This window comes from Hyperolius riggenbachi, chromosome 2, assembly GCF_040937935.1.
Source record: "Hyperolius riggenbachi isolate aHypRig1 chromosome 2, aHypRig1.pri, whole genome shotgun sequence".
Taxonomy (NCBI): domain Eukaryota; kingdom Metazoa; phylum Chordata; class Amphibia; order Anura; family Hyperoliidae; genus Hyperolius; species Hyperolius riggenbachi.
In genome coordinates, this window is record NC_090647.1 from 294,560,051 (window position 1) to 294,587,083 (window position 27,033).

General features: G+C 46.5%; 1 protein-coding gene across 1 annotated transcript in view; it reads right to left on the bottom strand.

Annotated features, from left to right (window-relative positions):
- LOC137544353 (glutathione S-transferase 3, mitochondrial-like) overlaps nt 1-19,373 on the bottom strand; it is a 48,408-nt gene extending 29,035 nt beyond the window's left edge. The window contains exon 1 of the mRNA XM_068265423.1: nt 19,194-19,373. Coding sequence (XP_068121524.1) covers nt 19,194-19,313 — 120 coding nt within the window. The 5' untranslated portion in view covers nt 19,314-19,373. The remainder of the gene's footprint in view (nt 1-19,193) is intronic.
- Nucleotides 19,374-27,033: the final 7,660 nt, after the last annotated feature.

A 27,033-nucleotide genomic window follows, 5' to 3' on the forward strand; every position in this document is an offset into this window, starting at 1 on the left:
CGCCGGCCAATCGCCGCACAGAGCGGCCGCTCCAGGAAGTAAACACTGCACGTCACAACGTGCAGTGCATATTAATTAGCCATGTGCCTGGCCGCTCTCCGCTCCTCCACAAGATTACTGAGCATGTGCAAGCAGTCTAAAGTACTGCATGCAGTACGTTGTCTTGTGACGCAGCGTTACAATGTAACGCAACGTGGGCACTGTGAACAGCCCCATTGATTTTTCATTAACGTGCGCCTGTAACGTCCCACTGTGAAACCAGCCTTACTCACCTGGGGCTTCTACCAGCCCCCTACAGCAGTCATGTGCCCTCGCAGCCACTCACTAATCCTCTGGTCCCCAGCTGCCAGCTAGTTTCGTTTTTGCCGACAGGCCCATCAGGACTGGCCATGCGTAGCTTTTTCCAATTCCCGACTGCAATTAGCACTATTGCGGGCCGCAATGCGTACAAAAATACGTGTTGCCGCATATCTATGCGTGCGTAATGCGGCAACGCGTATTTTCGTACGTGTACACATGCACTACGGCCGCCAATGACGTGTCCGTCAGACCCGCCCGATGGACGGACTTTTAGCCGACAGTAGCGCGTGTACTTAGCGGATCATTCAGAAACAGCCTTAAGAGTCCGCCGTCAGAGCGTACACACGTACTACTGTCGGCTGAACGTCCGCCCAGCGGGAGGGTCTGACGGACCCGTCGTTGTCGCATGTAGTGCGTGTGTATGCACCTTCACACGCTGAAAGCTTACTGTTTTTTTAACAGTTTTTTTTTTAAATAGCTAATAAACTAGAGCTTTATTTTACAGGCAGGAAGTTTTGAAACAGGATTATAATCCTGATTTAAAACTTCCTGTCTGTAAAGTGCAAACTCTAGCCTCCAGCAATGCTTAGCTACTAAAATAAGGAATTACACACACACAATGCCTCTCTCCCTCCTGCCCCCCCCCCCCCCTCCCTTGCTTCTAGAGTCATGAGACACAGGCTGGAATTATTTGCCTGTGATCTATCCACACAGTAGCAGCTTGCTAGCAAGTAAAGATTAAGGCTGCTTTCACAGTAAGACGTTACAGGCGCACGTTAGTGTAGCCTGTAACGCAGCCCACCGCACAGCAATAAAAAATCAATGGGCTGTTCACAGTGCCCACGTTGCATTACATTGTAACGCAGCACGTTCAAACAAAGTGCTGCATGCTGTGCGTTATACGCGGCTGAGCCGCGTTAGACTGTTTGCACATGCTCAGTAATGTTGTTCGCGGCCAGCCACATGGCTAATTAATATTCACTGCACTCAATGACGTGCAGTGTTTACTTCCTGGAGCGGCCCCTCTGTGCGGCGATTGGCCAGCGGGACCACGTGATGTGGATCACGTGGTCTCTGCATCCCATAGCATAAAAAAGGCGCACCAAGAGCTGCATAACGCGGCTCTTGGTAGCGTCCTCCTACAATACCACCAGGCGTTGTGTTAGGGGCACGTTATGCGACCTATAAAGTCCCCTAAAACGGAATGTCCTGGTGGGAAAGAGGCCTAAAGCATGTCAGCCAAGTACATCTGTAGGTAACCTTTCTTCAATAATAGCACCATAATTTGTACAATCTGTGATGTTAACATTTGGTTCCATTGCTGAACTAGTTAGCCTTAATTTTATCACTTTAGTTAGGCAAAAAAAATATCTAAAGCTCACCATACAAACATCGATTTTGATCACCCAACTGTGTCCCTTCAGCCAGCCATAGTGCCCCTTTTGTGCCCCCCGCCCCACAAAAAAAAATGTGAAGCTGGAGCAGCCACTGGCCCCGATATTACTCAATTGTCATGCAGTTCTTTCGGTAAATTACCAAACTATAACCACATGTGAATTTGAAAAAAAAAAATAAGTCTAAAATACCACATGAGGTAAATTTCCAAACTGTAACGATTGCGGAATAATCTCCGTGATCAGCACACAAGGCGTGCGCTGACACGGCGGAAATCCTCCACAAGCGTATGAAGGGGGGAACCCAGCTTTGGTGCAAGCACCAGTAGAGGGAGATTCTCACCGGCAGGTGGAGCTGTGGAGCGCAGAGGAGCAAGGTCTCCGCGCTGCCACAGAAGCCAGATGAGAAGTGTCCGATTTGCAACCGGGTAGTGCAAGATAGCCCTTAAAGGGGTTCTTCCGCGAATGATGAAAAAAATAAAAAGTGGTTTATGCATAAACTATTAAATATCCTTCTAAAATAGTGCAAAAAGTTTTTCAAAAAAATGAATGCTTTCCTCAATACAACATGTAATATAAACAGTGACGAATGACGGATTGGGAGGCTAATCCATTTGATAGGGGTGTTTTTTTTAACTTGCATTTCACAAACAGAAGTCCTGCCTACCTAGTTTTCAGTTGTGTAATCCATTGCTGTTAGGAGATCAGCCGTTATCCCTGTAACTGAAACTCCTATGTATATGCTTCTTGTATTCACTCACAGAGAAAGGAGCCCCCTCCTTCTCCTCCCTGCAGGAAGGGCTAAGCGCAGATGCCGGCAACTATTGAGTTCGTCATGTGTTTACATAGTTGCCCAGCAACCAGACCCGGCCTCTGTGCAGAATAGTTTGTATCTTCTCCCAGCGAGTCAGTCCCCTTATCTTATCTCTGCCAGGAGAACTAAGAGTTCAATAAGGGGACACACAGCTGATAGCAGACGACTCTCTGGGAGAAGATACAAACTATTCTGCACAGATGCTGGGTCTGGTTGCTGGGCAACTATGTAAACACATGACGAAGTCACTCAATAGTTGCCGGCATCTGCGCTTAGCCGTTCCGGGTACAGGAACAGGAACACAGATCAGAAGGATCCACAGCCGCTACCGCTAGAGGCTAGTGCGATCCAAACACGACAGACAGATGAGGTAGCCGGCAGCAACCGCTGCTCCAGCTTACACTCCAAGAACATAGATCAGAAGGATACAAAAAAACGCTTATGCATCATGTGAGCGATAAACGCAAGTTTCTTTGCAAAACAAGCAAAATGAAATTTATTTGGTTTAAATCCACTTTTTTTTCTCTTCTCCCTGGCTCTTTGATAGCTTCTAATTACAGGACCTCTCACCTAAGTGTTAAAAGCTGTGTCTTAGAAGGACATAGTCCCCTGCTGTGTGACGATGCCATCAATCTAGTTTTTGCCTGGCAGAATCTAATAAAACTTAGCAAAGAGAGACAAGCAGGCTCCAGCTTTCACACCTCCACACAGAGCTAGCAAATGCACAGATCTTATCAGGGTCTCTCTGGAAGCAGCTGACCTACTGTGACCCAGGAATCCCCAATATCCATATTTCCTTCACATTTTCTTCATAATTCATGGCATAGAAAGTTCCTAGGCCACTGAAGAGTGCCCAAGTTCTGAGGTTCAACTTGGTGCCGGTGCTGAGAGAGTTTGGACAAGGTAGATGCTTCCAATCCCAGGCTACAAAGGGGAGAAGTAAGAAAACTGTGTTATGAGTCATATCTGGTCCTCGTGTTTAGTACCACGTGATTCCTAAAATTACACTGATTATGAATATTGATTCGGGTTCTTGATGTGACCTACGGGCACGGAGAGAGTGGGCAAAAAAAAAGAATTGGGCCAAAATCTCTCACTCCAATGACACAAAGGTCCAGCGTCCTTCGCCTTTAATCTGACGTCGAATTAACATCGATCGACCAGCCCGCAAGGACACGGGCCAAAACCTCCATCTTGGATTATTTCTCACAAAGGCTTAAGGCCGCATGGCAATGGCCATTCTGGACTTTGATTGCCGCATGGACTACCAATAACGGTATTTGAACTATACAATAAGACATTCTGTTTCTCTTTCATCTCTACTCTCTTTCTATCAAACCGATCTGTTCTGCCGGACAGGTATATCTATCTGTGGGCTAAATTAGGCTGTGTGTATGTAGTTTTAGAATAAAAACTTACGATTTTATCGTTCAGTCTTGTGCCTGTTCTGGTCATCTGATTGCTGCTACAACGAATCTGCCCTCTGAAAAGTCAGAGTCATACTACGCATTGTTTTATTATTTGCTTATAAATTGTTGATTTGCTAGCTAGGTTGTAAATAACCGTTTCTTCCTTCTAGGATTAGCTAGTACCCGATTTCCTGTGCGAAATCAATAACTTTAGTTTCTCAATTGGACATACAATCGAGATTGCATCATATATGGACCCAGTAACCTTTCTTTGAATGTCACATTGCTCACAGTCTTTAAGCCTTCGGAAGTGACTATTCCCAGAAGGGTGACTGGAGCATGTCAAACGTGATTGGGCTGGCTACCGTATTATGATAGCGTTGGGAGTCTCTCTCCTCCCTGAGCACGAGAGTGGTGGCAGTGTAATTACCCAATTTCCAGCGCAAAATCGATATTTTTAGTTCACCGATTGTACATACAATTGGGATTGTACATGTATGGGCACCTCCAACCAATCTTAACCGTTTACTACGCACACAGTGAATTTGCCTCCAGCAGTCTCTAGTGCATGAGACCTGCATGGCAACAGTGGCCTAGTAATACGGGATTGGTGAGTGATTGTCCCATTACATATTGTCGGCAGCTGCGCGATCAATCCTTATTGTCAGTCTACCCACCGTACTTCCTGCGTATGCTAACGGGAGCAGATTAGACGGGATTCGCATGCTCTGTCACATTAACCTTCTTCCTCTGACGATCCAGCAACCGGTCTTTGTTGCCCGTCTGCTCACCGTACTTCCTGCGTACGCTAATGGGAGCAGATTAGACGGGATCGCGGGGCTGGATTGTCACAGTGGACATATATATAATACAGCACAGCTACCTTGCCACGGCTCTAAGGAGCCTAAGCATGGGCGTCCGCACATAGGGGCAAAATGGGGCAGCTGCCCCCCTCCCCGGCAGTCAGCCGTTTCTTCTGTCTATCATGTAATAGGCAGCATGCCAGCATCCAGCGTCAGGCCTCCGATCAGCCGGCGACCAGTGAGTAGTGGGCATTAGGACCTCGCGGACGCCGCAATGATATACGGAAGCGACATCACTTCCGCATATGCAGCGTGGTGTCCCTGGGGGTAGCATGCCCTTGCTCTCACTTGTCGCTGGCTGATCGGAGGTCTGATGCTGGCTGCTGGCACGCTGCTCAGGGTTGGACTGGGACACTGAGGGCCCACCAAGAAAGTTTCAGCCTGGGCCCCCCTCCGATCCCCTCTCCTCCTCCCTCCCCCCCCCCCTCCCCATTTTGAGCTCAAGTACACATGTACTCTAGAAATTTTGCATGATTATGGTAGGGAATAGATTGTGAACACTTCTGAGTACAGTCTACAATAGGGATATGTCCACATGCGGCGCACGCGCAGCGCGCCGCAGCAAAAATAAATGGGTGTCACCGCGCACTGGAACATGGGCGTGGTCATGACGGGTCATGGGCAGACTTGAAAAAACAACAAAACACAAATAAGTAGTGGTGTTATTCACAGAGATTAGGTCCGACCAGATACATTTTAGATAAAATAATCAAGTAGTTACATGCCTCATGATAATTCATCAAGTAGTCAAATGGCAGCAGATTTCCAGACAAAATGCAATCAGATTGGCAGCATATATCCCCACAAAATGCAATCAGATCGGCGGCAGATATCCCTACAAAATGCAATCAGATTGGCGGCAGATATCCCCACAAAATGCAAATCAGTTTGGCGGCAGATATCCCCACAAAATGCAATCAAATTGGTGGCAGATTTCCCCACAAAATGCAATCAGATCGGCAGCAGATTTCCCCACAAAATGCATTCAGATTGGTGGCAGATTTCCCCACAAAATGCAATCAGATTGGCGGCAGATTTCCCCACAAAATGCATTCAGATTGGCGGCAGATTTCTCCACAAAATGCAATCAGATTGGCGGCAGATTTTCCCACAAAATGCAATCAGATTAGCGACAGATTTCCCCACAAAATGCATTCAGATTAGCGACAGATTTCCCCACAAAATGCAATCAGATTGGCAGCAGATTTCCCCAAAAAAGGCAATCAGATTGGAGACAGATTTCCCCACAATATGCATTCAGATTGACGGCAGATTTCTCCACAAAATGCAATCAGATTCCCCCACAAAATGCAATCAGAGTGGCGGCAGATTTCCCCACAAAATGCAATCAGATTGGCGGCAGATTTCCCCACAAAATGCAATCAGATTGGCGGCAGATATCCCCACAAAATGCAATCAGATCGGCGGCAGATATCCCTACAAAATGCAATCAGATTGGCGGCAGATATCCCCACAAAATGCAATCAGTTTGGCGGCAGATATCCCCACAAAATGCAATCAAATTGGTGGCAGATTTCCCCACAAAATGCAATCAGATCGGCAGCAGATTTCCCCACAAAATGCATTCAGATTGGTGGCAGATTTCCCCACAAAATGCAATCAGATTGGCGGCAGATTTCCCCACAAAATGCATTCAGATTGGCGGCAGATTTCTCCACAAAATGCAATCAGATTGGCGGCAGATTTTCCTACAAAATGCAATCAGATTAGCGACAGATTTCCCCACAAAATGCATTCAGATTGGCGACAGATTTCCCCACAAAATGCAATCAGATTGGCAGCAGATTTCCCCAAAAAAGGCAATCAGATTGGAGACAGATTTCCCCACAATATGCATTCAGATTGACGGCAGATTTCTCCACAAAATGCAATCAGATTCCCCCACAAAATGCAATCAGAGTGGCGGCAGATTTCCCCACAAAATGCAATCAGATTGGCGGCAGATTTCCCCACAAAATGCAATCAGATTGGCGGCAGATATCCCCACAAAATGCAATCAGATTGGCAGCAGATTTCCCCACAAAATACAATCAGATTGGCGGCAGCCAACAGATTTCCCAGTTTAGGTAGGCAGGTATATAGGTGTCCCCAGTATAGATATACCCAGGTCTACAGGTGTCCCCAGTTTAGGTAGGCAGGTCCCCAGTTAGTGGGGGCCCCCCATGCTGGAAGGGGGGGCAGTGGGCACGGAGCGAAGCCTCCCCCCCTCCCTCACCTAGGGCCCCCCCTTCTACGCTCTCCCCCCAGTTAGGTAGGCAGGTCTATAGATGCCCCCATGCTGGAAGGGGGGGCAGTGGGCACAGAGCGGTGGGGAAGGGGGAAGCCTCCCCCCCTCACCTAGGGCACCCCCTTCCGTGCTCCCCCCTCCAAAATTGCAACCAGCAGCAGCAGGAATAACTTACCGAGAGAAGAAGTCTGCGTGCCGCTGCTGGTCTGGTCTCCTGCACTGCACTGCACTGTCCAATCATGCTCTCACAGGAAGTACTGCGAGAGCGTGATTGGACAGTGTCAGTGCAGAAGACCAGACCAGTGGCACGCAGAGCTATCACTCTCGGTAAGCCATTCCGCTGGCTGGCTGCAATTCTGGATGGGGAAGGAGCTCAGAAGGGGGGCCCTAGGTGAGAGAGGGGGGAGGCTTCCCCCCGCTGCTCTGTGTCCACTTTCCCCCCTTCCTGCGCTGTGCCCCTCTCCTTATCAGCACTGGGGCCCCCAGGAGGCGGGGTGGCCAGGGCCCCCCGATCTAAAAATCGGTGGTTCGGTGGCTCAGTCCGAGCCTGACGCTGCCTATTACACGATAGGCAGAAGGGATGGACGGACGGCAGTGAGTGGGGTCCCTGTCACTACATAAAACTGGGGGGCACCTGTCACTAACCATGGGGGCCCTGTCACTATCTAAAACTGGAGGCACCTGTCACTAAGCATGGGGGGTCCCTGTCACCACCTAAAACTGGGAGGCACCTGTCACTAAACCTGGGGGTCCCTGTCACTACCTAAAACTGGGGGGCACCTGTCACTAAACATGGGGGGGTCCCTGTCACTAAACATGGGAGGTCCCTGTCACTACCTAAACTGGAGGGTAGCAAGAGGCAGCACCCCTCTTCAAATGTCCTCCTCCTCTCACTCCCCTTCTCCCCCTCCCTAGATGCGCTGTGCCGTTCACTCACCTGCTCTCAGCATTATAGTGATGGGACCTGCATCCGTCCATCCAGCATCCTGTATCCATGGCTACAGCCTCATGTGTGCTGTTACATGATGCCGGATCAAATGAGGTGCCACACACACACCTACTGGGGGGGGGGGGGGGGGAGTTGGCTGGGGGAAATAGTACTTACAATGTGTTTCTTCAGGTGGCAAAAAGTTTAGAACCGACCCTGTCTAAGGCCCTGTCTACGTAATATACTGTGTATATAGTTGTACTCTTTACGTGTGTGGAGTAGCTACACACTGCCCCATTTTCTGATACACAGGGGAAGTGGGGGATCAGCCAGGGGCGTTTCTAGCCTTTTTGTCACTCCAGACAAGAAGCTCTGTGTCACCCCCCCTCCCCCCCAAAAAAACACACCCACACACTAGAGAATATAATCCATGTGCCATATAGGGTGGATGCATAATACAGGGCGTCTCTGGGATACAAACAACCCGCCGACCTTGTCGTATTTTGTTGCACACCACCTTCCTGCACTACACCAGCTTAGTAGGAAAATGCAGAGTATAGCGCAGCAGAAGTTGTGCTCTCACCTCTCCGCTGGAGTCCAGTGCTGTGCTTCCGCCTGTCCACTCACCACTTGCCCTAGTGCCCAGCATCTCTTACCGCATGTAGTGTGATTACACGCTACATGAGGATAGTGAGGTACAAGCACTAGAGGGAGCAGAAAACAGACAGGTTTATCGCACAGGCACAGAACTAAACTCCAGGGGGCAGGTTAGCACACAGCTTTTGCTACGCTATACTCTGTCTTTACACACTAGACTGCGGGAGCGCAGGAGGGGGACGGGAACAGATAGTGGGACAAGTGGACAGAGGGAGGCACAAAAGGGAGACATAAGGAGGCACAAAGGGGGGCAGAAGGAGGCACAGTGGGGCAGAGGGAGGGACAAAGGGATGCACACAGAGACAGATCATCTACAAGGCAACTTAAGCAGGTGCGTAGGGCATGGACAGAGTCTAGGGGCCCAGTTTATGCTAGTCCCCAACAAATCTTGATGAAAATGCTAGGTGGCCATCAAGGGTGGCTCCAAAGTTGTTGCTTGCCAAGGTCACCGTTTCATCTTAATCCATCTCTGGATGCACGGGGAGGGGGCATTGTTGGTGGCACAGGGGAACTAAAGGTGGCACAAGGAGACAATGGGAGGCACAAAGGGAGACAGAAGGAGGGACAGAGGGACACACAGGGGGGTGGAGGTGGCACAGGGGGACTGAAGGTGGCACAAGAGGACAGTAGGAGGCATATAGGGGGACAGAAAGAGGCTCAAACACCCGTGGGGGGCGTGGTTTAGTTCAGGAGGTATGGCTTCAATCATAGGGGCAGGCTTAGTTCTGGGGTGGGGCTTAATTAGAGGCATGGCACCCCCAGGACCAATGGCACTCCAGGCAGTGGCCTGGAATGTCTATGCCTAAAAACACCCCTGGGATCAGCAAAGACCCTATACATGTGTAGACCATTTTTACTGTTGGATGACACCTTCAACATGTTCTATCCATTCAAGGATTTTATAGCTAATTAAGTATACCTTATTGTGTCCCCCCAATGAAATGACGCTCCTTATTTGTTGCCCTGATAATAGGGGCTAGCAGAAAGGAAGTGAGAGTAAATCCCCCAGTGAGGACACATACATAAGCCTTCCAAACACTATATATTGCCAGATTCCTCACTTTTTTAGCAATAATACCTGAGACTGGAGTTATACTTTTTCCGTCCCTTGGCCAATAGTTTTGTTGCTCCTCATAGCATTCTTCTCATTACATACTGTCCTCATATATTTACTACCTCAAAAATAAAAGCTGGGGCCTGAAAAACTGCACATTTTTTATTTTATGCATTTAACCACTTAACAACCTTGAGGACCGTAGTGTTAAACCCCCCTAAAGACCAGGCCATTTTTCTTGAAAATGGCCACTGCAGCTTTAAGGCCTCGCTGCGGGGACACACACAACTCAGCACACAAGTGATTCCCCCCCCCCCTTTTCTTCCCACCAACAGAGCTTTCTGTTGGTGGGGTCTGATCGCTCCCCCAGTGTTTGTTTTTTACAAATATTTTTAACCAGCCCCACCCTCCCCCCACCAGCTGATCACCTCTGATCCCCTAGAGGGGACAGCCGTGTCACACAGCTGTCCCCAGTACAGCGCTGCTGTATATCGCCGCGCTGTACAAGGTAATTAGACATCGGTTTCGCCGTCTAACAGTCTATAAGCGGCAATTGCCACGATCTCCTGCTAGCCCCATAGAAGTCTGTTCACGCCAATCGCCGTGGAGCGGTCCTGGAGTTGCCACTGCGTTCACGACAATTGGCGTGGAGCGGTCCGCTAGTAGAGTGGTTTTAGATGTGAAAGGACCCTAACTGAACTGCATGCTGGCAATTGTTTGGAAACAGAACTTTGCTTGTGGAAACTATTGGCAGGTGCTGCTTCCATTTTGAATATATTGACTGAACTTTATTATACAGGTTGCTGGAATCTACCTGTGCACTGGCGAACTCAGGGGGCTATTCCGGGTGTCTGGAACCACCCCCCTGCACTGAGCTGTGTATTCAGCCAGGGAAGCCCGCATAATATAAACAGCCTCATTCTCCCTCCCTTCTTACTTCTGGTGCCTCCCTCCAGCTAATAGAATGAGAGAGGCAGCCGAGCTTCCCTCACAACCCTCACAAGAAGATGCAGCCTGCAGTGAGAGAATGTTGATTATGGAGTCCTGGACTCTCCACAGCACAGAAGTGTCAGACATGATGAAATTAGAGTGCAGGCAAGCTGGTAAATATGCACAGCATGATGCAGAGCTTGCCTAGACTCAGGGTCTGTGGGCAAACATCTGTCTGGTCTCTCCCCATTGTTATAATGACTGCATGTGTGGGTAAGGTGTTTAACAAGCTGAAAAGTTTTTGACAGTCCCTAGACTCCAGGAGGGCTTCTTTCTGACTTGTGTGAGAGACTGACAGGGACAGGAGTCCGATTACAGGGAAGTAGCCTGTCTGATGGGGGACTGCAATACAGATAAGTTCTCTGCTCCATCTCAGGCTATTCTCAATTTCTCCACTCCTCTCTCTGGGCTAGTGCAACGCCAAAATGACAATAGCAATCGCTAGCAATTTGTGAGTGTGATTTTGTGAAGTGATTTTCATAGCGATTTTTGAATGAATTGCTCAAAAACATGCTACATGCAGTATACCTGCGATTTTGAAAAAATCACAACGCTGCTGTGGGAACATCCACATAGGGTAACATTAGCCAAGCGCTTTTCAAATCACTGTTGATTTGAAAAACGCTCAGAAGCACTCTTGGAGTGCACCAGCCCTCCCTCATTCACCTTTGTTTCCCTCTTCCCCTAGAGCTGGCTGTGTCTTCTTGTCATACAGGAAAGCTAAATAAAAGTGCAATCCTGGTGAGGCAAATTATTATTATTTAGTATTTATATAGCGCCGCCATCTTCCGCAGATGCATATATCCCTGCATCATATGGGTATCGCTTGTGCTATGTGAAACTATGTAGCATATTCCACTGAATTGTCCAAACTAAGTCTATCTCCCGTTCCTCTCTCGGGGAGTTGTTTCAGCACTGTACCCCGTTCACATTTGCTGCTACCAGAAGCCCTCAGAAACACTTGTGTCCTTGAGTACTTCCAAAGATAGGCAGCTCCGTAACACGCCAGCGCACTTTTGTGCATGGGCAGTATGGAGCCACCTGTATTCGGAAGCACTCGGGACATACGTGCTTCTGGACCTTTCAGGAACCCCCCCCTTAAAAATCCTGCGTTTGCCCCTGCTGTGGGGACTAGCTAGCTGCCGTAGAAAACAAATTGCGCTGATTTCTAATATAATTCTCATTTGTTACTATATCAGAAATTTACTATATCAGAATTGGTCATACATTGTATATTTATACAGATGTTGTACACACAGGCGAGAATAGTCGCTCATCAAGCATGGGAAACAATCCCTCTGGCAAATATGCGCTTTCCACTATGTGCTATGGAAACACATGTGCGATTCTGCCTAGTGTGTTCCTACCCGAAGATTCACTTTTCTGTGCTTCAGTTCTGATACAATTTCATGGCATGCTAAACCTTTGCTGTGTCCCATTAGGTCAGAGGTGCCCACACTTTTTCGGCTCACAAGCTACTATAAAATTTGCAGAGTCCAGGAGATCTACCAACATTTAGGTAGCAGGTATACGTGTCTTTAGTATAGGTAGATAGGTATAGGGGCCTTCAGTATAGTTAGCCAGGTATAGTGTAGTTAGGTGTAGGGGCCTTTAGTATAGTTAGCCAGGTATGGTGTAGTTAGGTGTAGGTCCCCTCAGGATAGTTAGCCACGTATAGTGTAGTTAGGTGCAGGTCCCTTCAGGATAGTTAGCCAGGTATAGTGTAGTTAGGTGCAGGGACCTTCAGTATAGTTAGCCAGGTATAGTGTTGTTAGGTGCAGGGACCTTCAGTATAGTTAGCCAGGTATAGTGTAGTTAGGTGCAGGGACCTTCAGTATAGTTAGCCAGGTATAGTGTAGTTAGGTGTGGGTGCCTTCAGTATAGTTAGCCAGGTATAGTGTAGTTAGGTTTAGGTCCCTTCAGGATAGTTAGCCAGGTATAGTGTAGTTAGGTGCAGGGACCTTCAGTATAGTTAGCCAGGTATAGTGTAGTTAGGTGCAGGGACCTTCAGTATAGTTAGTAAGGTATAGTGTAGTTAGGTACAGGGACCTTCAGTATAGTTAGCCAGATATAGTGTAGTTAGGTGCAGGGACCTTCAGTATAGTTAGCCAAGTATAGTGTAGTTAGGTGCAGGGACCTTCAGTATAGTTATCCAGGTATGGAGTAGTTAGGTGTGGTGCCTTCAGTATAGTTAGCCAGGTATAGTGTATGTAGGCGTAGGGGCCACTCGCCTCCCTCCAGTTCCAGCGGCGGTGTCTGGGGCTCCTCCTGGTCTCCCCTCCATCAGCCGCGCTGCGAGTGCCTCCGGAGTCCGGCGAGTGAAGGGGGCGGCGGGCAGCGTGCATTGACGCATTGTGCCCAGGCCCAGCGCGGCCGCATCCTCTTCTTCCGCTGTACCGCCCCTCTCCTCTCCGCCTCTTGTTCTGATTGGCCAGTGGCTGGCAGCAGATTCTGACAGCTGCCAGCCGCACAATGTTACACGATGCGGCCGAACGGCCGCGATCTACCAAATAGGCGTTCGCGATCTACTGGTAGATCGCGATTGACCTATTGGGCAGGCACCCCTGTATTAGGTGTTCACATGGATGTTCTGCTGCCACGGCTTAAATCAGTGCTTGTTTCTGGTCCAGGGGGAGAAGACTTGTGTATACAGTCCAAAGAAGTAAAGGTTCCACAATTGTCTGCTTTTACCACCTATTCAATTTTATTGGCTACTTATGTATTATCCCATCTGGAAAGTTTGGCAGCTTTTTGTTGAAGTTCTGTTTGCTCCCCCAGAAAGACCTGGCCATTTTTTGGAAAACTGAAAGTCCCGTCTTTCTGTTCCACCGGGTCCCGTTTACGTATGATGCTCAGTTCCCAAGTTATGGGGTTTTGAAGGAGGGGTATCCCATGAACTTGGCTGCTGAAAGTGCAATTACAGAAGTACAGGACGAACCCGACATGATGATAAGCAGCACACCCGGTAGGTCTTCTTCTTCCTTCGCAGCATAAATCTGTGTCTTCAAAACTTATGTGAAGTGCCCTGGGTCTCTCATTACAGATGAAGGAGCAGCGCAGCTATGCACCCTCATCTCCTCTCTGTCTTACTGGCATGGGCAGGAGACTCAATTCCACTGGGCTCTCTGCAGCAAAGTGCAGGGGACACCCGTCCCCCAAACCCTCTCTAACTTGGGAATGGGTATTGCATCTGGTCCCAGTGCAAAGGATGGGAATTTCAGTGTAACGATTGGTGTTAGCACACAGAGAGAATCTGATTATTGATGATCTGCAGAATCATCAATAATACAGATGTATACTTGATTATGGATGATCTGCAGAATCACCAATAATACAAGTATGACTAACCTCTGGACACCTAAAGTAAAAGTGATAATGAACTGTAGACTATCTCCTGAGAAGCGATGGCCCGTGTGGTGATGGTCCTATATGGTTCTAACGAGGAGCCTTTGGACTCTGGCTGTCAGGCTGTTACGATGTTATGCTGTTATGAGTATATAAAAAGCGATATAAAGTGAGAAAATCATGTGGGTATTTGAAGGTTGATCAATGGGGGGATATAAAGTATCTGTGATATTTGTAAAAGAATGAGTATGTAAGAAGGCGTGCATGAGTAACTGGGATAGATGTGGTTGAATTCCATAAAAACCTTTCCCCTTTGCTAAAATATGCAGTATTTAGCCCCTTCATACATTTAGCATGACTGTGAAAACATCGGTTGAACTGACTAGGGAAAACATACAGCGCATTGACCTGTTGTAGCTGCACTATGTGATGGGGAACTGACTGACCAATTGCCGAAGAGCAGAGGCGGAGATACGCAAATGGACAGGAGAGGATGGCTTTTAAAAGTAACGTGACGGCGCTGCCCATGTGACCGTCTGAGGAAGCCTGTGGGGCGGGCGATACTAGTTACGGGGACGAGCTGGAGTGACGTCACACGCTGCACGTGTTATGGCGCATAGATCTAAAGATACGTGACCTGCTGCTGGCGCTGTATGGGGTTGAGAGGAGGCGGAGGCGAGCAATAGCCGGAGGGGGCCCGAAGAGTCACAAGGAACGACTGACAAATCTGAGGAGGTGGTGAGAGCCCGCAGGGCACTACAGCACACTATATGCATATAAGAGAAGTGGTAAACACTGCGATGATTGGGCTGAGCCCTCTAAGTGTCACTGGCTTGACTAACGCTTGAATGCTGGCCTTGAACAAGTTGTTATAACCGCTAACTGGGTTCCCCTGCCGCATGGACTAACAATATTGCATGCTAACCCACACTCCCCCTGAATCCATATATGACGCTATACGGCAAGACAGCGCAGCAGTTGACAATTGCATTCAATTATATGTGAAGAGTGTATCTGGAAGTTTTTTTGGACTCTTTACTATAAACTTATGCGCATTGCTGGATACGACCTAGATCCAAGGCCATAATTTACACATCATAGAGAGACATTTTAACTGGAAACTCCCGGGAGTATAGCTCTGTGATTGAATGGTGCTGGATGTTTGTGCAGTGTGATTGACACGGCCGGCTGTGTATGCTAGGCTGGTATATACTCCTTGGCTCGTTTTTATGGGGGTTTATGGGGGGATTTTGTAAGCAGACATTAATACATTTTGAAGTGTTTATTGAGACTTAGTGAGACAATTTGTTGTCGAGAAGCGAGAGATATGAGCAGCTCGGCCAAGAACCACCTGAGGGGCAGGTGGCCCTGGGCAGTGCAGACACTATCTCCTTGATAGTGAAGACCTGGCAATCAGGGATAATAATATTTAGATGGTAGACTGTACTGCAGCCAGGGGACTCCAGAGGAAGAGGCCACTGACTGCTAACAGGCCGGACTCTCAGAGGAGTGGGAGTCCTGGTTGCAACTGACACCTGATGTAATGGTGTCACTGCTAGTACAGATAGACTGAGCACTCGGGGAGAGTGACAGCCTGGGAGGTCGTGCAGGCCAAGTCAGCAACACACGAGCAGATGAGGTACAGAGACAGAAGACTGATTCGGTAACCGGGTACAGGCAGGGTCTGGCAACAGGTAGGCAGATATGCAGAGGTACCGAATCAGAGATCAAGAGAAAGGTCGACAGAGCAAATAGTCATAACATATAAATGTAACAAAGTCGTAGCCTGGGGTGTGAGGTCCGTGGTCTCGACACCCGGGAACTAGTCTAGAGTATAACACAGTAATGACTCAGTATCCCTATGCTTGGGTGTGAGGTCCTTGGTCACAACACCCTGGAACTGGTCTAAAGTATAACACAGCAATGACACAGTATCCCTAAGCTTGGGTGTGAGGTCCTTTGTCACAACACCCTGGAACTGGTCTAACATATAACACAAGCGTAATCTGGCTAAGTGTGAATTCCCAGGTCCTCCTGGTTCTAACACACTGTGGGATCTGACTGGTCTGAGTGCTCACACGTAAGTATTCGCAACGGCAGACAACCAGCAACTGACAGGCAAGATGTATATATAGTGCAGCGCTCCTCAGCGCCGCCCAGTGCCACTCAGCCAAACACCCACTGCGCTGGGATCAGCTGATCATCCTGATCAGCTGATCCCTCTCTTACTGGCATAAAGGTCCTGCCTCCTAGCGCGCGCGCGCACGTAGCTCTCCATCTGTGTGCACTACTAGGCTCAGACAAACCAGACGCATGCTGCTGTGCAGAAACCGCTGGTCTAAACGCGGAGACAGCCGCCCCGCTGCCAGACCGCACGGCGGTGTCTCCGCAATCCATTACATTCAGCTTTCCAAATCTGGCTAGGGGATCAAACATAACTTTAACAAAAAGCTGTCAAACTTTCCAGACGGGATAATACGTAAGTACCTTTTAATGTTGCTTCACAATGATATCACCTTATAAAAGTATGCAACATAATGTGGTCGATGATAACAGCCTATCACAGCCAGCTGTGGTTCACTCACAACCTCTCGCACTACAGATACACACTGCAGTGCTGTCCAATGTACTCCTGGGAGTTTTTAACAGCAATGTGCATATCCAAGCTCTAATGTCTGTCCTCCGTGCTGTGCAGTGAGTATAAACCGTGATCTCTGCAGTCACAGTGTCGGGTTAAAGGTTGTGAGTGAGCCACAGCCGGCTATGATAGGTTTTTATGCGATGTTATCATCAACCACATTATGTTGCCTACTTTTAATAGGGTAGATGGGAAGATCACTGCGAAGCAACAATAAAATTGAATAAGTGGTAAAAGCAGACAACTGTGGAAACTTTACTTTTTTGGATATGCGTAGTCACCACAGTGTGGCTCCCCTGTGAAGGGTAAAACACCATACCATTACCAGAGCATTTGGCACTACTGGTGAAATCCTGTATATGGTTTCTTCTTCACAAATAACTTCAAGGCTGGGTTCACACTGTACCAATACACAATGGCGCTTTTACAGCGGATCTGCTTAGAATATACACTATTCTTCGCATACACAGTGCTGGGGCTTTTAAACATACTGTAATGTACAGTGAATATGCTATTTTCTTTTACAATGCTGATTGTATATTTTAAAAGGGGCTCTATGCCAAAAAAAATTTAAAATTTTAAATATGTCCAAACATAGACAAATAAAAAGTATGTTTTTTTCCAGAGTAAAATGAGCCATAAATTACTTTTCTCCTATGTTGCTGTCACTTACAGTAGGTAGTAGAAATCTGACAGAAGCCACAGGTTTTGGATTAGTCCATCTCTTCATATGGGATTCTCAGCAAGGCTTTTATTCTTTATAAAGATATTCCCTAAAAAGGATTTAAACCATGATGCTGGCTAGCTTGCCTGCTTGCTACACTGTTTTTTGGCAGTTGGACAGAGCAACTGCCATTCACTAAATGCTTTTGTAAATAAATAAATCCCTGAGAATCCCCTGATGAAGAGATGGATTAGTCCAAAACCTGTTGCTTCTGTCAGATTTGTACTACTTACTGCAAGTGACAGCAACAAAGAAGAAAAGTAATTTATGGCTCATTTCACTCTGGAAAAACGTACTTCTTATTTGTTTATGTTTGCACAAGTGTTACATTTTAAAATGTTTCACCATTGTGCCCCTTTAAATCAACACAGTAAAGCTTCTTTACACATTTGTGTCAGTAAAGCAAGTGCAATATGGTTAATTTGTTTGATCTAAAGGTGTGTACATGCACACAATTTCTGTTGCCTGTAGGGATCAGTCCCTTGAGTGACAGGTGAGGGCTGAGTTCTGTACAGACACAACGATAGCATGCAGACTGGCAGCGCAATGAGTTGCTGGGGGGGGGGGGTGATTAATATCTGCCTGATAATGACCATTTACCAATTTTCCCACATTCCCTGATTAAATATTACAGTAGATCGTTATCAGGAGAGGTCCTCTTCCCACATTACATTCAGACGTAGAAGTCTAGGCACTAGTGTAGTTTAGGAGACCCTGCAGGAAAGCTAATGCCTAGTACACACCATACAATTTTCTGTAAGATTTTTCTGTAAAGTACTGGTAAGGTGCGTACACACACACTACTATAGAGAACGACGGGTCCGTCAGACCCTCCCGCTGGGCGGACGTTCTCCCGACTGTAGTGCGTGTGTACAGTCTGTCTGCAGACTGATAGGACTGTTTCTAAACGATCCACTCAACGGAACGTTCAGAAACAGCCTTATCAGTCTATCTGACAGACTGTACACACACACTACTGTTGGGAGAACGCCCACCCAGCGGGAGGGTCTGACGGACCCGTTGTTCTCTATAGTAGTGCGTGTGTACGCACCAGTAGAGACTGGTCATTATCTCTGGTGCATTGTCTTCTGGTAATCTCCTGCTGGGTAAAACAATGCTTAATTTCTAGGCAGATAGATGGTTAGATAGATAATTTCCAACATGTTGGAAATTATCTATCTGGCAGGTGAATCTTGCTGGGCATACACGAGTCGACCCGGTGGCTCGATTAGCCGCTGGATCAACTCCCGCAGCGTCCCCACGCGTCACCGCAGGCGGCCGGATCGATTCCCGCTCATCCCCGCGGGCGCTCCTTATCTTCCGCTCGATTCCCCGCTATTGTCCACCCGCAGGGATCGAGCGGGGTATCGATCCGGCAGGTCTTTGGACCTGTCGGAAATTATCAATCAAGCCATCAGTAGGTCGATTGATAAGGGCGCATCGGCCCGTGTATGCCCAGCATTACAGAAATTCTTACAGAAAATTGTATGGTGTGTACTAGGCATTATAGAAAACACTTCTCTATCTCCAATCACAGCACTCTCAACAGCACAAAGCGTTGCCTTCAACCAACTGTTGGGGCCCCTTTTATCCGGCTGCACGCCAATGCAATTATTGGAGCACTCGCGTCTTGCTAAGTGCAAGGACACCACAATTTATATGTTGATCATGGTGCCCTTTTTCCACTGATCACTACAGCCACGTAAATTATCAGTATGTAAATAAGCTGCAAAGCTCGCTATTATAACTGCACCAGCTACAGAGATCTGTGATCCACAGTGTTTGAATTATCTTGGAGTTAGGATGTCAACAGAAAAATCTCTCATTACCTTGAGTCCATACTTCTTTCTTGCTTTTCCCACATTTATAGCGAGATACATATTCATGACAAAGCTGTAAATTAAGGTGAGGACCACATAGGCAAAATTCTGTGGTATGTCTGCAGTCATTGTAGAACCCTCACTCTGGTCTCCAAATTCTGCTGATCTCCTCTTGGTTTTGTGGATCTGCTGGTTATTAGTTGTGCTACCACTATTATCAGGGAGGGAGGAGCATTGAGGAATGTAATGTCATGGTTCATCTGCAGAATATAGGTGCTGCTACACCACTAGGGCACAGGGCAGCTCTATCACTGTTCTCATTTAAGTCCGCAGTCCAACAAAGTTGTTATTTATTACTATACTATGTGCTAACAGAATACGGTAAGTAACATTACAAATTGCCATAAACAAATATTACTAAGAAGTTCTAAAACTAGACCGAGAGCTCAAACGTCTCTTTATATTACAGCATTCACAATACAGTAGTTCTAAAGTTTCTATGATGCAGAATTATGCAAATTCTAATTGGATATTTATGTAGCTTGAAAATAGACCAATTGAATTGTGCTCGTCTCAGTATAGGTGGCAAATGCCCCCAGTATTAGGAAGATCCCGTGCCCAGTTTATAAAGCCAAAACTTCCTTGTATTAGGTAGCCCTCAGTACAGCTACATGCCCCCCCCCCCCCCTTGTATTAGGTAGGTAGATGTGCCCCCAGTATTAGGCCGCCATCTCCCCAGTAATAACCAGATGTGCCCCCTGTATTAGGCTGCCGCCCTCTTCAGTATAGCCAGATGTACCCCTGTATTAGGCAGCCTGCATCCCCAGTATAGTCTGATATTAGGCAGCTCCCCAGTAATATCTACATGCGCCCCCTATTAGGTAGCCCCCCCCCCCTCCCCAGTATAGCCAGATGTGCCCCCTGAATTAGGTAGTCCCTCTCCCCAGTATAGCCAAGGTATATCTGCCATCAGCATCTCCCACACTATCCAATACTTGAGCTTTAAAATTTCTGTGCAAAGCAATCGCAGTACCTTTAGTCCTCTGTGGACCAGGAGTGCTCATAAACCAGTGTGGGTCATACGAAGAGTTGCCCAAACGCAGCACCTGACCCTCCCTAAAGTGTGTCTCCTGCAGTAGGAGATTCTGTGCTTTCTCCTTATGGAGACCATACAATATCTGAGAGTTTCTGCAGCACATTAAACCCAATGACATTTAAGGAAACAACTTCTAAGTGTCCACCATCACTCATTCAGAAATGTAGGACTAAACACACAGGTAATACAGCTCATGAGTTGGACTGGACAAGGAAGGAGAAAAAAAGCACAGTGCAGGAACATCATAGTAAGGTAGAGAAAAAGAATGAACAGAATGTAAAAGGAAAAAAGACCAGTTTACATTAACCAAAAAGCGATGAAAACACCTTTGATTTTGCTGCTTCCCTAACTGGGATCAATGACCATAGCAAAGTCAATTAAGGACGACGATCACAAAGCAAATCATTCCGTCTATTTGGGAGTACTGACAAGCCAAATGGCAAGAACACGTGGACATCCATGACCTCTACCAAATTACCAATGCACCTTATAGGAAACAAAAAACATTTTTTTATGCTACAAAGGACAATATATTAAACCTAAACTACAGAAATCCCTAGAACAGTGTTTGCCCCCTATCTCCTGTATGCAACAGCTGAACAAAAACATCACTTGAAAACAGCAAATATTGAAAAGCATGTAATACTTACATGCAGAACCATTCAGAACCATTACAAAATCACACATTTTCAAATCATCTTCCCGAATTCTGTAGACTTTAAGCTGCGGGGGGCAGGGGGGGGGGGACTGGAGCAAATGCAGAAATCCGACGTACAAGGTACTCCTTCTGTTCTTCTCATAATTGGTGGGTTAGTCCTAGGGGACATGATCTGGCGATTACCAGGCGGCAAAGTAGGGGTGATGGCCCATCATCCCTTGTGAGGTGCCCTGGTGAAGACCCATGCTCGCTTACACTCCATGCCCTAGGGCTGCCTGAATTTAGCTCCAGTAACGGGATAAAAAAAAATCCTGACAATAGGTCAGTGTGGAGCTGAATCCTAGCCCCATCAAAGTTCAGCTCTTTCTTAGCACCCCCATTATACAGTACCCTCTATTAAAGTAAAATGGTGCACTTTGCATATGACATCCTGGGGACGGGGCGGGTCTGGAGACTTTGGAACAAAAGCTCTATGAGCTTTATCTAGTTCTGTCCGGAAATTGTCCTGCTTACGCAGCAGCATTAAAAAAATCTCTTGCAAAGTTGGCTTTAAATCCTCCGGGCCTGTTGCCTCAGGGATCCCACGTAACCTAATATTATTACACCTATTTCTGTTTTCAATGTCATCCATCTTCATCCAGTGATTGTCAAGACGAGTCTGGCCTTGCTCCAATTCTTATACTCTCTCCCTCACCTCTACTAGATCCTTCCTCACTTCTGCAAGAGCCTTCTTATAAGCATTTTCAATCCTTGAAGCGAAGGCATCAAAGTCTGCTTTGGTGGGGATGGAGCGCAGAATGGAGTGCAAATCGAAGTGCAAGACGCTAAGTCTTGCTCTTCTTCGGAGGAGTCTGTAGCTTGGCTGCAGGATGTTGTTTGTGGGATGGCTGTGTCTGGAAAACTTGCGGCCTAGAAGGAGACATGGTGCTGGTGCTTCCGTTGCTGTTATACAACATTGCTTCGAGGTACCCCTGAAAGTAGGCATCTATGTCTCTGCCTTCAACCTAAGGCCCCGTTTACACTTAATCAGTTGGTATGTGTTAGTGTGCGTTAGTATGCGTTAGAACACGTTAGTGCGCGTTGGTACATGTTTTTTCCATAGCAGTGCATTGTGAAGAAGATCTCAGTTAAAATGCGTTAAGTGTGAGCTGTGCCATAGGAAAACATGGGCATTACTTTGAAAATCAGTTTTACATAGTTACATAGTTACTTGGGTTGAAAAAAGACATACGTCCATCGAGTTCAACCAGAGAACAAAGTACAACACCAGCCTGCTCCCTCATATATCCCTGTTGATCCAGAGGAAGGCGAAAAACCCTTACAAGGCATGGTCCAATTAGCCCCAAAGGTGAAAATTTCCTTCCCGACTCCAGATGGCAATCAGATAAAATCCATGGATCAACATCATTCGGCATTCCTGGTAATTGTAGCCATGGATGTCTTTCAACGCAAGGAAAGCATCTAAGCCCCCTTTAAATGCAGGTATAGAATTTGCCATAACTACTTCCTGTGGCAATGCATTCCACATCTTAATCACTCTTACTGTAAAGAACCCTTTCCTAAATAAATGGCTAAAACGTTTTTTCTCCATGCGCAGATCATGTCCTCTAGTCCTTTGAGAAGGCCTAGGGACAAAAAGCTCACCTGCCAAGCTTTTATATTGCCCTCTGACATATTTATACATGTTAATTAGATCCCCTCTAAGGCATCTTTTCTCTAGACTAAATAAACCCAGTTTATCTGACCTTTCTTGGTAATTGAGACCTTCCATCCCACGTATCAATTTTTGTTGCTCGTCTCTGCACCTGCTCTAAAACTGCAATATCTTTCCTGTAATGTGGTGCCCAGAACTGAATTCCATATTCCAGATGTGGTCTTACTAGAGAGTTAAACAGGGGCAATATCATGCTAGCATCTCAAGTTTTTATTTCCCTTTTAATGCATCCCAAAATTTTGTTAGCTTTAGCTGCAGCGGCTTGGCATTAAATACGATTATTTAACTTGTTGTCGATGAGTACTCCTAAGTCCTTTTCCAAGTTTGATGTCCCCAACTGTATCCCATTTATTTTGTATGGTGCTAGACCATTGGTACGACCAAAATGCATGACTTTACATTTTTCAACATTGAATTTCATCTGCCATTTATGTGCCCATATAGCCATCCTATCCAGATCCTGTTGCAGTATGTCCCTATCTTCCTGTGAGTTGATGATGCTGCACAATTTTGTATCATCTGCAAAAATAGCAACATTGCTCACTACTGCATCTACTAGGTCATTAATAAATAAGTTGAAGAGCACTGGACCAAGTACAGGCCCCTGTGGGACCCCACTGCTTACAGTCACCCATTTTGAGTATGATCCATTGACTACAACTCTTTGTTTTCTGACCATTAGCCAGTTCCCTATCCATGCACACAGACTCTTCCCCAGTCCTTGCATCCTCAACTTTTGCACCAGACTTTTGTGTGGAACAGTGTCGAAGGCCTTTGCAAAGTCCAAGTATATCACATCTACAGCGTTCCCAATATCCACATTAGCGTTCACTACCTCATAAAAGCTGGGCATGTTAGTCAAACAGGACCTGTCTTTAGTAAACCCATGTTGATGCTGAGAGCAACTGATTAAGTTATAACTGAGAGCAACTGATTAAGTGTAAAAGGGGCCTTAGCGTGTGCCCCCTTCTTATTAGAGCTGTTGTGACTCATTTTGCTGCGGTTTAGCCTCTCCAGAGTCACTCAATCCCAGTGAAAATCACAGGTGTCATGGAGCTCTCAGCAAACGCATCCTGCTAATGCCATAGCCAAGCCACACCCCTTATATACTTCTCTTAATAACTATTGTGCACAACTTTCTATCCACACTTTTGAAAGATGGTTACAAATTATCAGGCTAAATTTTATAGATACTTTGTTAAAAAAAAGTATAGATACTTTTATGCATCTGACTCGTAAACCTGAACGTTAATCAAGTATTTTTTCTTTCTATCAACTTTACAGTGACACTTGTTATTACCAGGCACCCCCTAGGAGGGGATACTAATTTGCAATGCAGTGTGATATATTTGTTTAACTACTTAAAAGGAACCTAAACTGAGAAGTATATGGATTTTTCCTTTAAAAATAATACCAGTTGCCTGACTCTCCTGCTGATCCTGTGTCTCTAATACTTTTAGCCACAGCCCCCTGAACAAGCATGCAGATCAGGTGCTCTGACTGAAGTCAGACTGGATTAGCTGCATGCTTGTTTCACGTGTGTGATTCAGCCACTACTGCAACAAAAGAGATCATCAGGAGGGCCAAGCAACTGGTATTGTTTAAAATGAAACAAACATATCCCTCTTAGTTAAGGTTCCCTTTAATAAGAACTTTTGAAAATAAATTTACATGCAAGGTTTTGTTGACCATCTCTAGAGGCCATTTAAAACTATCTACTTTCAGGTCCTTGAGATCCTTGTAATTCTGCTTAGTCAGCACAGGGTCACACGTGGTGCACTCTTGGCCAGGAAAGTTGAAGGGCAGTTAGCAATATAACCATGTACTCAGTAAAATACTGCACACTATGTATGTATAATGAATATAAATAAATAAACATAAATGAATTAACATTATTTTTCCAATCTCCATAAAGAAATCTGCCCCTTGGCCACAAACTCTTTTCTTTCTCCAACCACCTGTTCCTTCCTTATTAATTTCTCAGTTTTTTCTACTATAACCACCATTACCAGTTAATGCCAAGAAGGGTATTTTTATGAGCTACTTTTATGAGCTACTGGCATTTTGTTACAGTACTATGTACTAAAAATGTTTCACAACTTACGCTGTTGTGATAAGATGGGACAACAGCAGCTATAAAGGAATTAAATGTTGTACTTTGCTGCCTATAACAATCGATTCAGCACATGTGAGGACACTGGACTGTGATTTTATATCTCTTAATGAAGGGGAAATTCTTAAGTGATTACCGTATTTTTCGGACTATAAGACGCACTTTTTCTCCCCCAAAAGTAGGGGGGGAAAGCCCCTGTGTCTTTTAGTCCGAATGTGGCCAAGCAGGTGTCCCCCAAAGGCAGGTGCACGACAATACGGAAGCCCTCACCTATCCAGTCGAGGGCTCCGAGTCCTGCATCCTGCTTCTGTGCGTCCAGCATGATGGGCTGCCTCTCACCCGCTTGCTCTATTCGGGGAGGGGGGTGCCCACGTGATTCCTGCAGCAATCCCGGGCACCGATCTTCCTGATGAGCTGCCTCTCACACGCTCGCTCTATTCGGGGGGCGCCCGCGTGGTTCCTGCAGTGATCTTGTTCCACCGCTGTCACTCCTGAGCCGCGCACCGATCTTCCTGATGGGCTGCCTCTCACACGCTTGCTCTATTCGGGGGGCGCCCGCGTGGTTCCTGCAGTGATCTTGTTCCACCGCTGTCACTCCTCCTCAGCTGCGCACCGATCTTCCTGATGGGCTGCCTCTCACACACTCGCTCTATTCAGGGGGGGGGGGGGAGGGGGTGCCCGCGTGGTTCCTGCAGTGATCTTGTTCCACCGCTGTCACTCCTCCTCAGCCGCGCACCGATCTTCCTGATGGGCTCCCTCTCACCTGCTCGCTCTATTCGGTGAAGCGCCCACGTGGTTCCTGCAGTGCTCTTATATCACCGGTTGTGGGGTCAGTGTAGGTTAGTTTAGGTTGTGGGACAGTGTAGCTTAGTGTAGGTTGTGGGGTCAGCGTAGGTTAGTGTAGGTTGTGGGGACAGTGTAGCTTAGTGTAGATTGTGGGGACATTGCAGCTTCAGTGTAAGTTATGGGGACATTGCAGCTTTAGTGTAGGTTGTGGGGACAGTGCAGCTTTAGTGTAGGTTGTGGGGACAGTGCAGCTTTAGTGTAGGTTGTGGGGATAGTGCAGCTTTAGTGTAGGTTGTGGGGACAGTGCAGCTTTAGTGTAGGTTGTGGGGACAGTGCAGCTTAGTGTAGGCAGCAGGGGTTAGTGTAGTGTAGCTAGTGGGGCAGCTGGGGTTAGTTTAGCTGGGCAGTGTTGTTTAGACAGAGACAGCTTGGGGAATAAAGGGCCATGAGACGCCTGCACTTAAGACGTGCCAGGTTTAATTTTTTTTCTCTTGGTTTTTCTTCTGAAACTAGGTGCGTCTTATAGTCCGGAGCGTCTTATAGTCCGAAAAATACGGTAGTATCTTTTTTTTAACTTTGTATGGACTTAGCTTTTATCCTTATTTGAACTGCAGAGGCTTCTGTTTTCTATTTACTGCTTAAATTGTTGTCTGGGGAGTAAAACCTCCAAGTTTTTTTGTTTTCGTCTTCTGTCCTAATTGAAGAGATGTCCCTCACTTTCTGTCACTGGAACCTGTATGGAGTTTGTGATTTTAATATTATTACTGCTAGTTCTGTGGTTAGGAAATTAAGGACATCAATAAAATCTGTTTAGGGATCCTAACACTTCCTAACTCTACAAAATATATTTTATTTTATTTTATTTGTTACTGTCTCTACTCTTAGAGAGGTTTCCCCATTTCCTGTCTGTACAGAAAGTGAAAGAAAATCTCACATATTGGTGGAGGGCTGTTTCACTTCACTGCTGGGAATTGTGAGCTCTGATTATATTATATTGCTGTTGTTTGTAAATTTGTGTTTTGCTGCTTTGATATCTGGTGACTTGTGCATTGCAGTTCATCAGATATCTAGCAGCAAGTGTTAGTTTTAAAAGTTTTTAAAAGTAAATTTTTTTCTCTAGTGTGCTTTCAGCAGGCAGGTAATTAGCTAGGGGGAGGGATTAGCTGTAACACAGGTGATAATTAAACAGGAAGTGTAAGCCAAAACCCTAATCTTGGTGGAGGGCTGTTTCATTTCACTGCTGGGAATTGTGAGCTCTGATTATATTATATTGCTGTTGTTTGTAAATTTGTGTTTTGCTGCTTTGATATCTGTTGACTTGTGCATTGCAGTTCATCAGATATCTAGCAGCAAGTGTTAGTTTTAAAAGTTTTTAAAAGTACATTTTTTTTTCTCTAGTGTGCTTTCAGCAGGAAGGTAATTAGCTAGGGGGAGGGATTAGCTGTAACAGGAGGTATTTGGTCAGCTTCAGGACTCAGTACT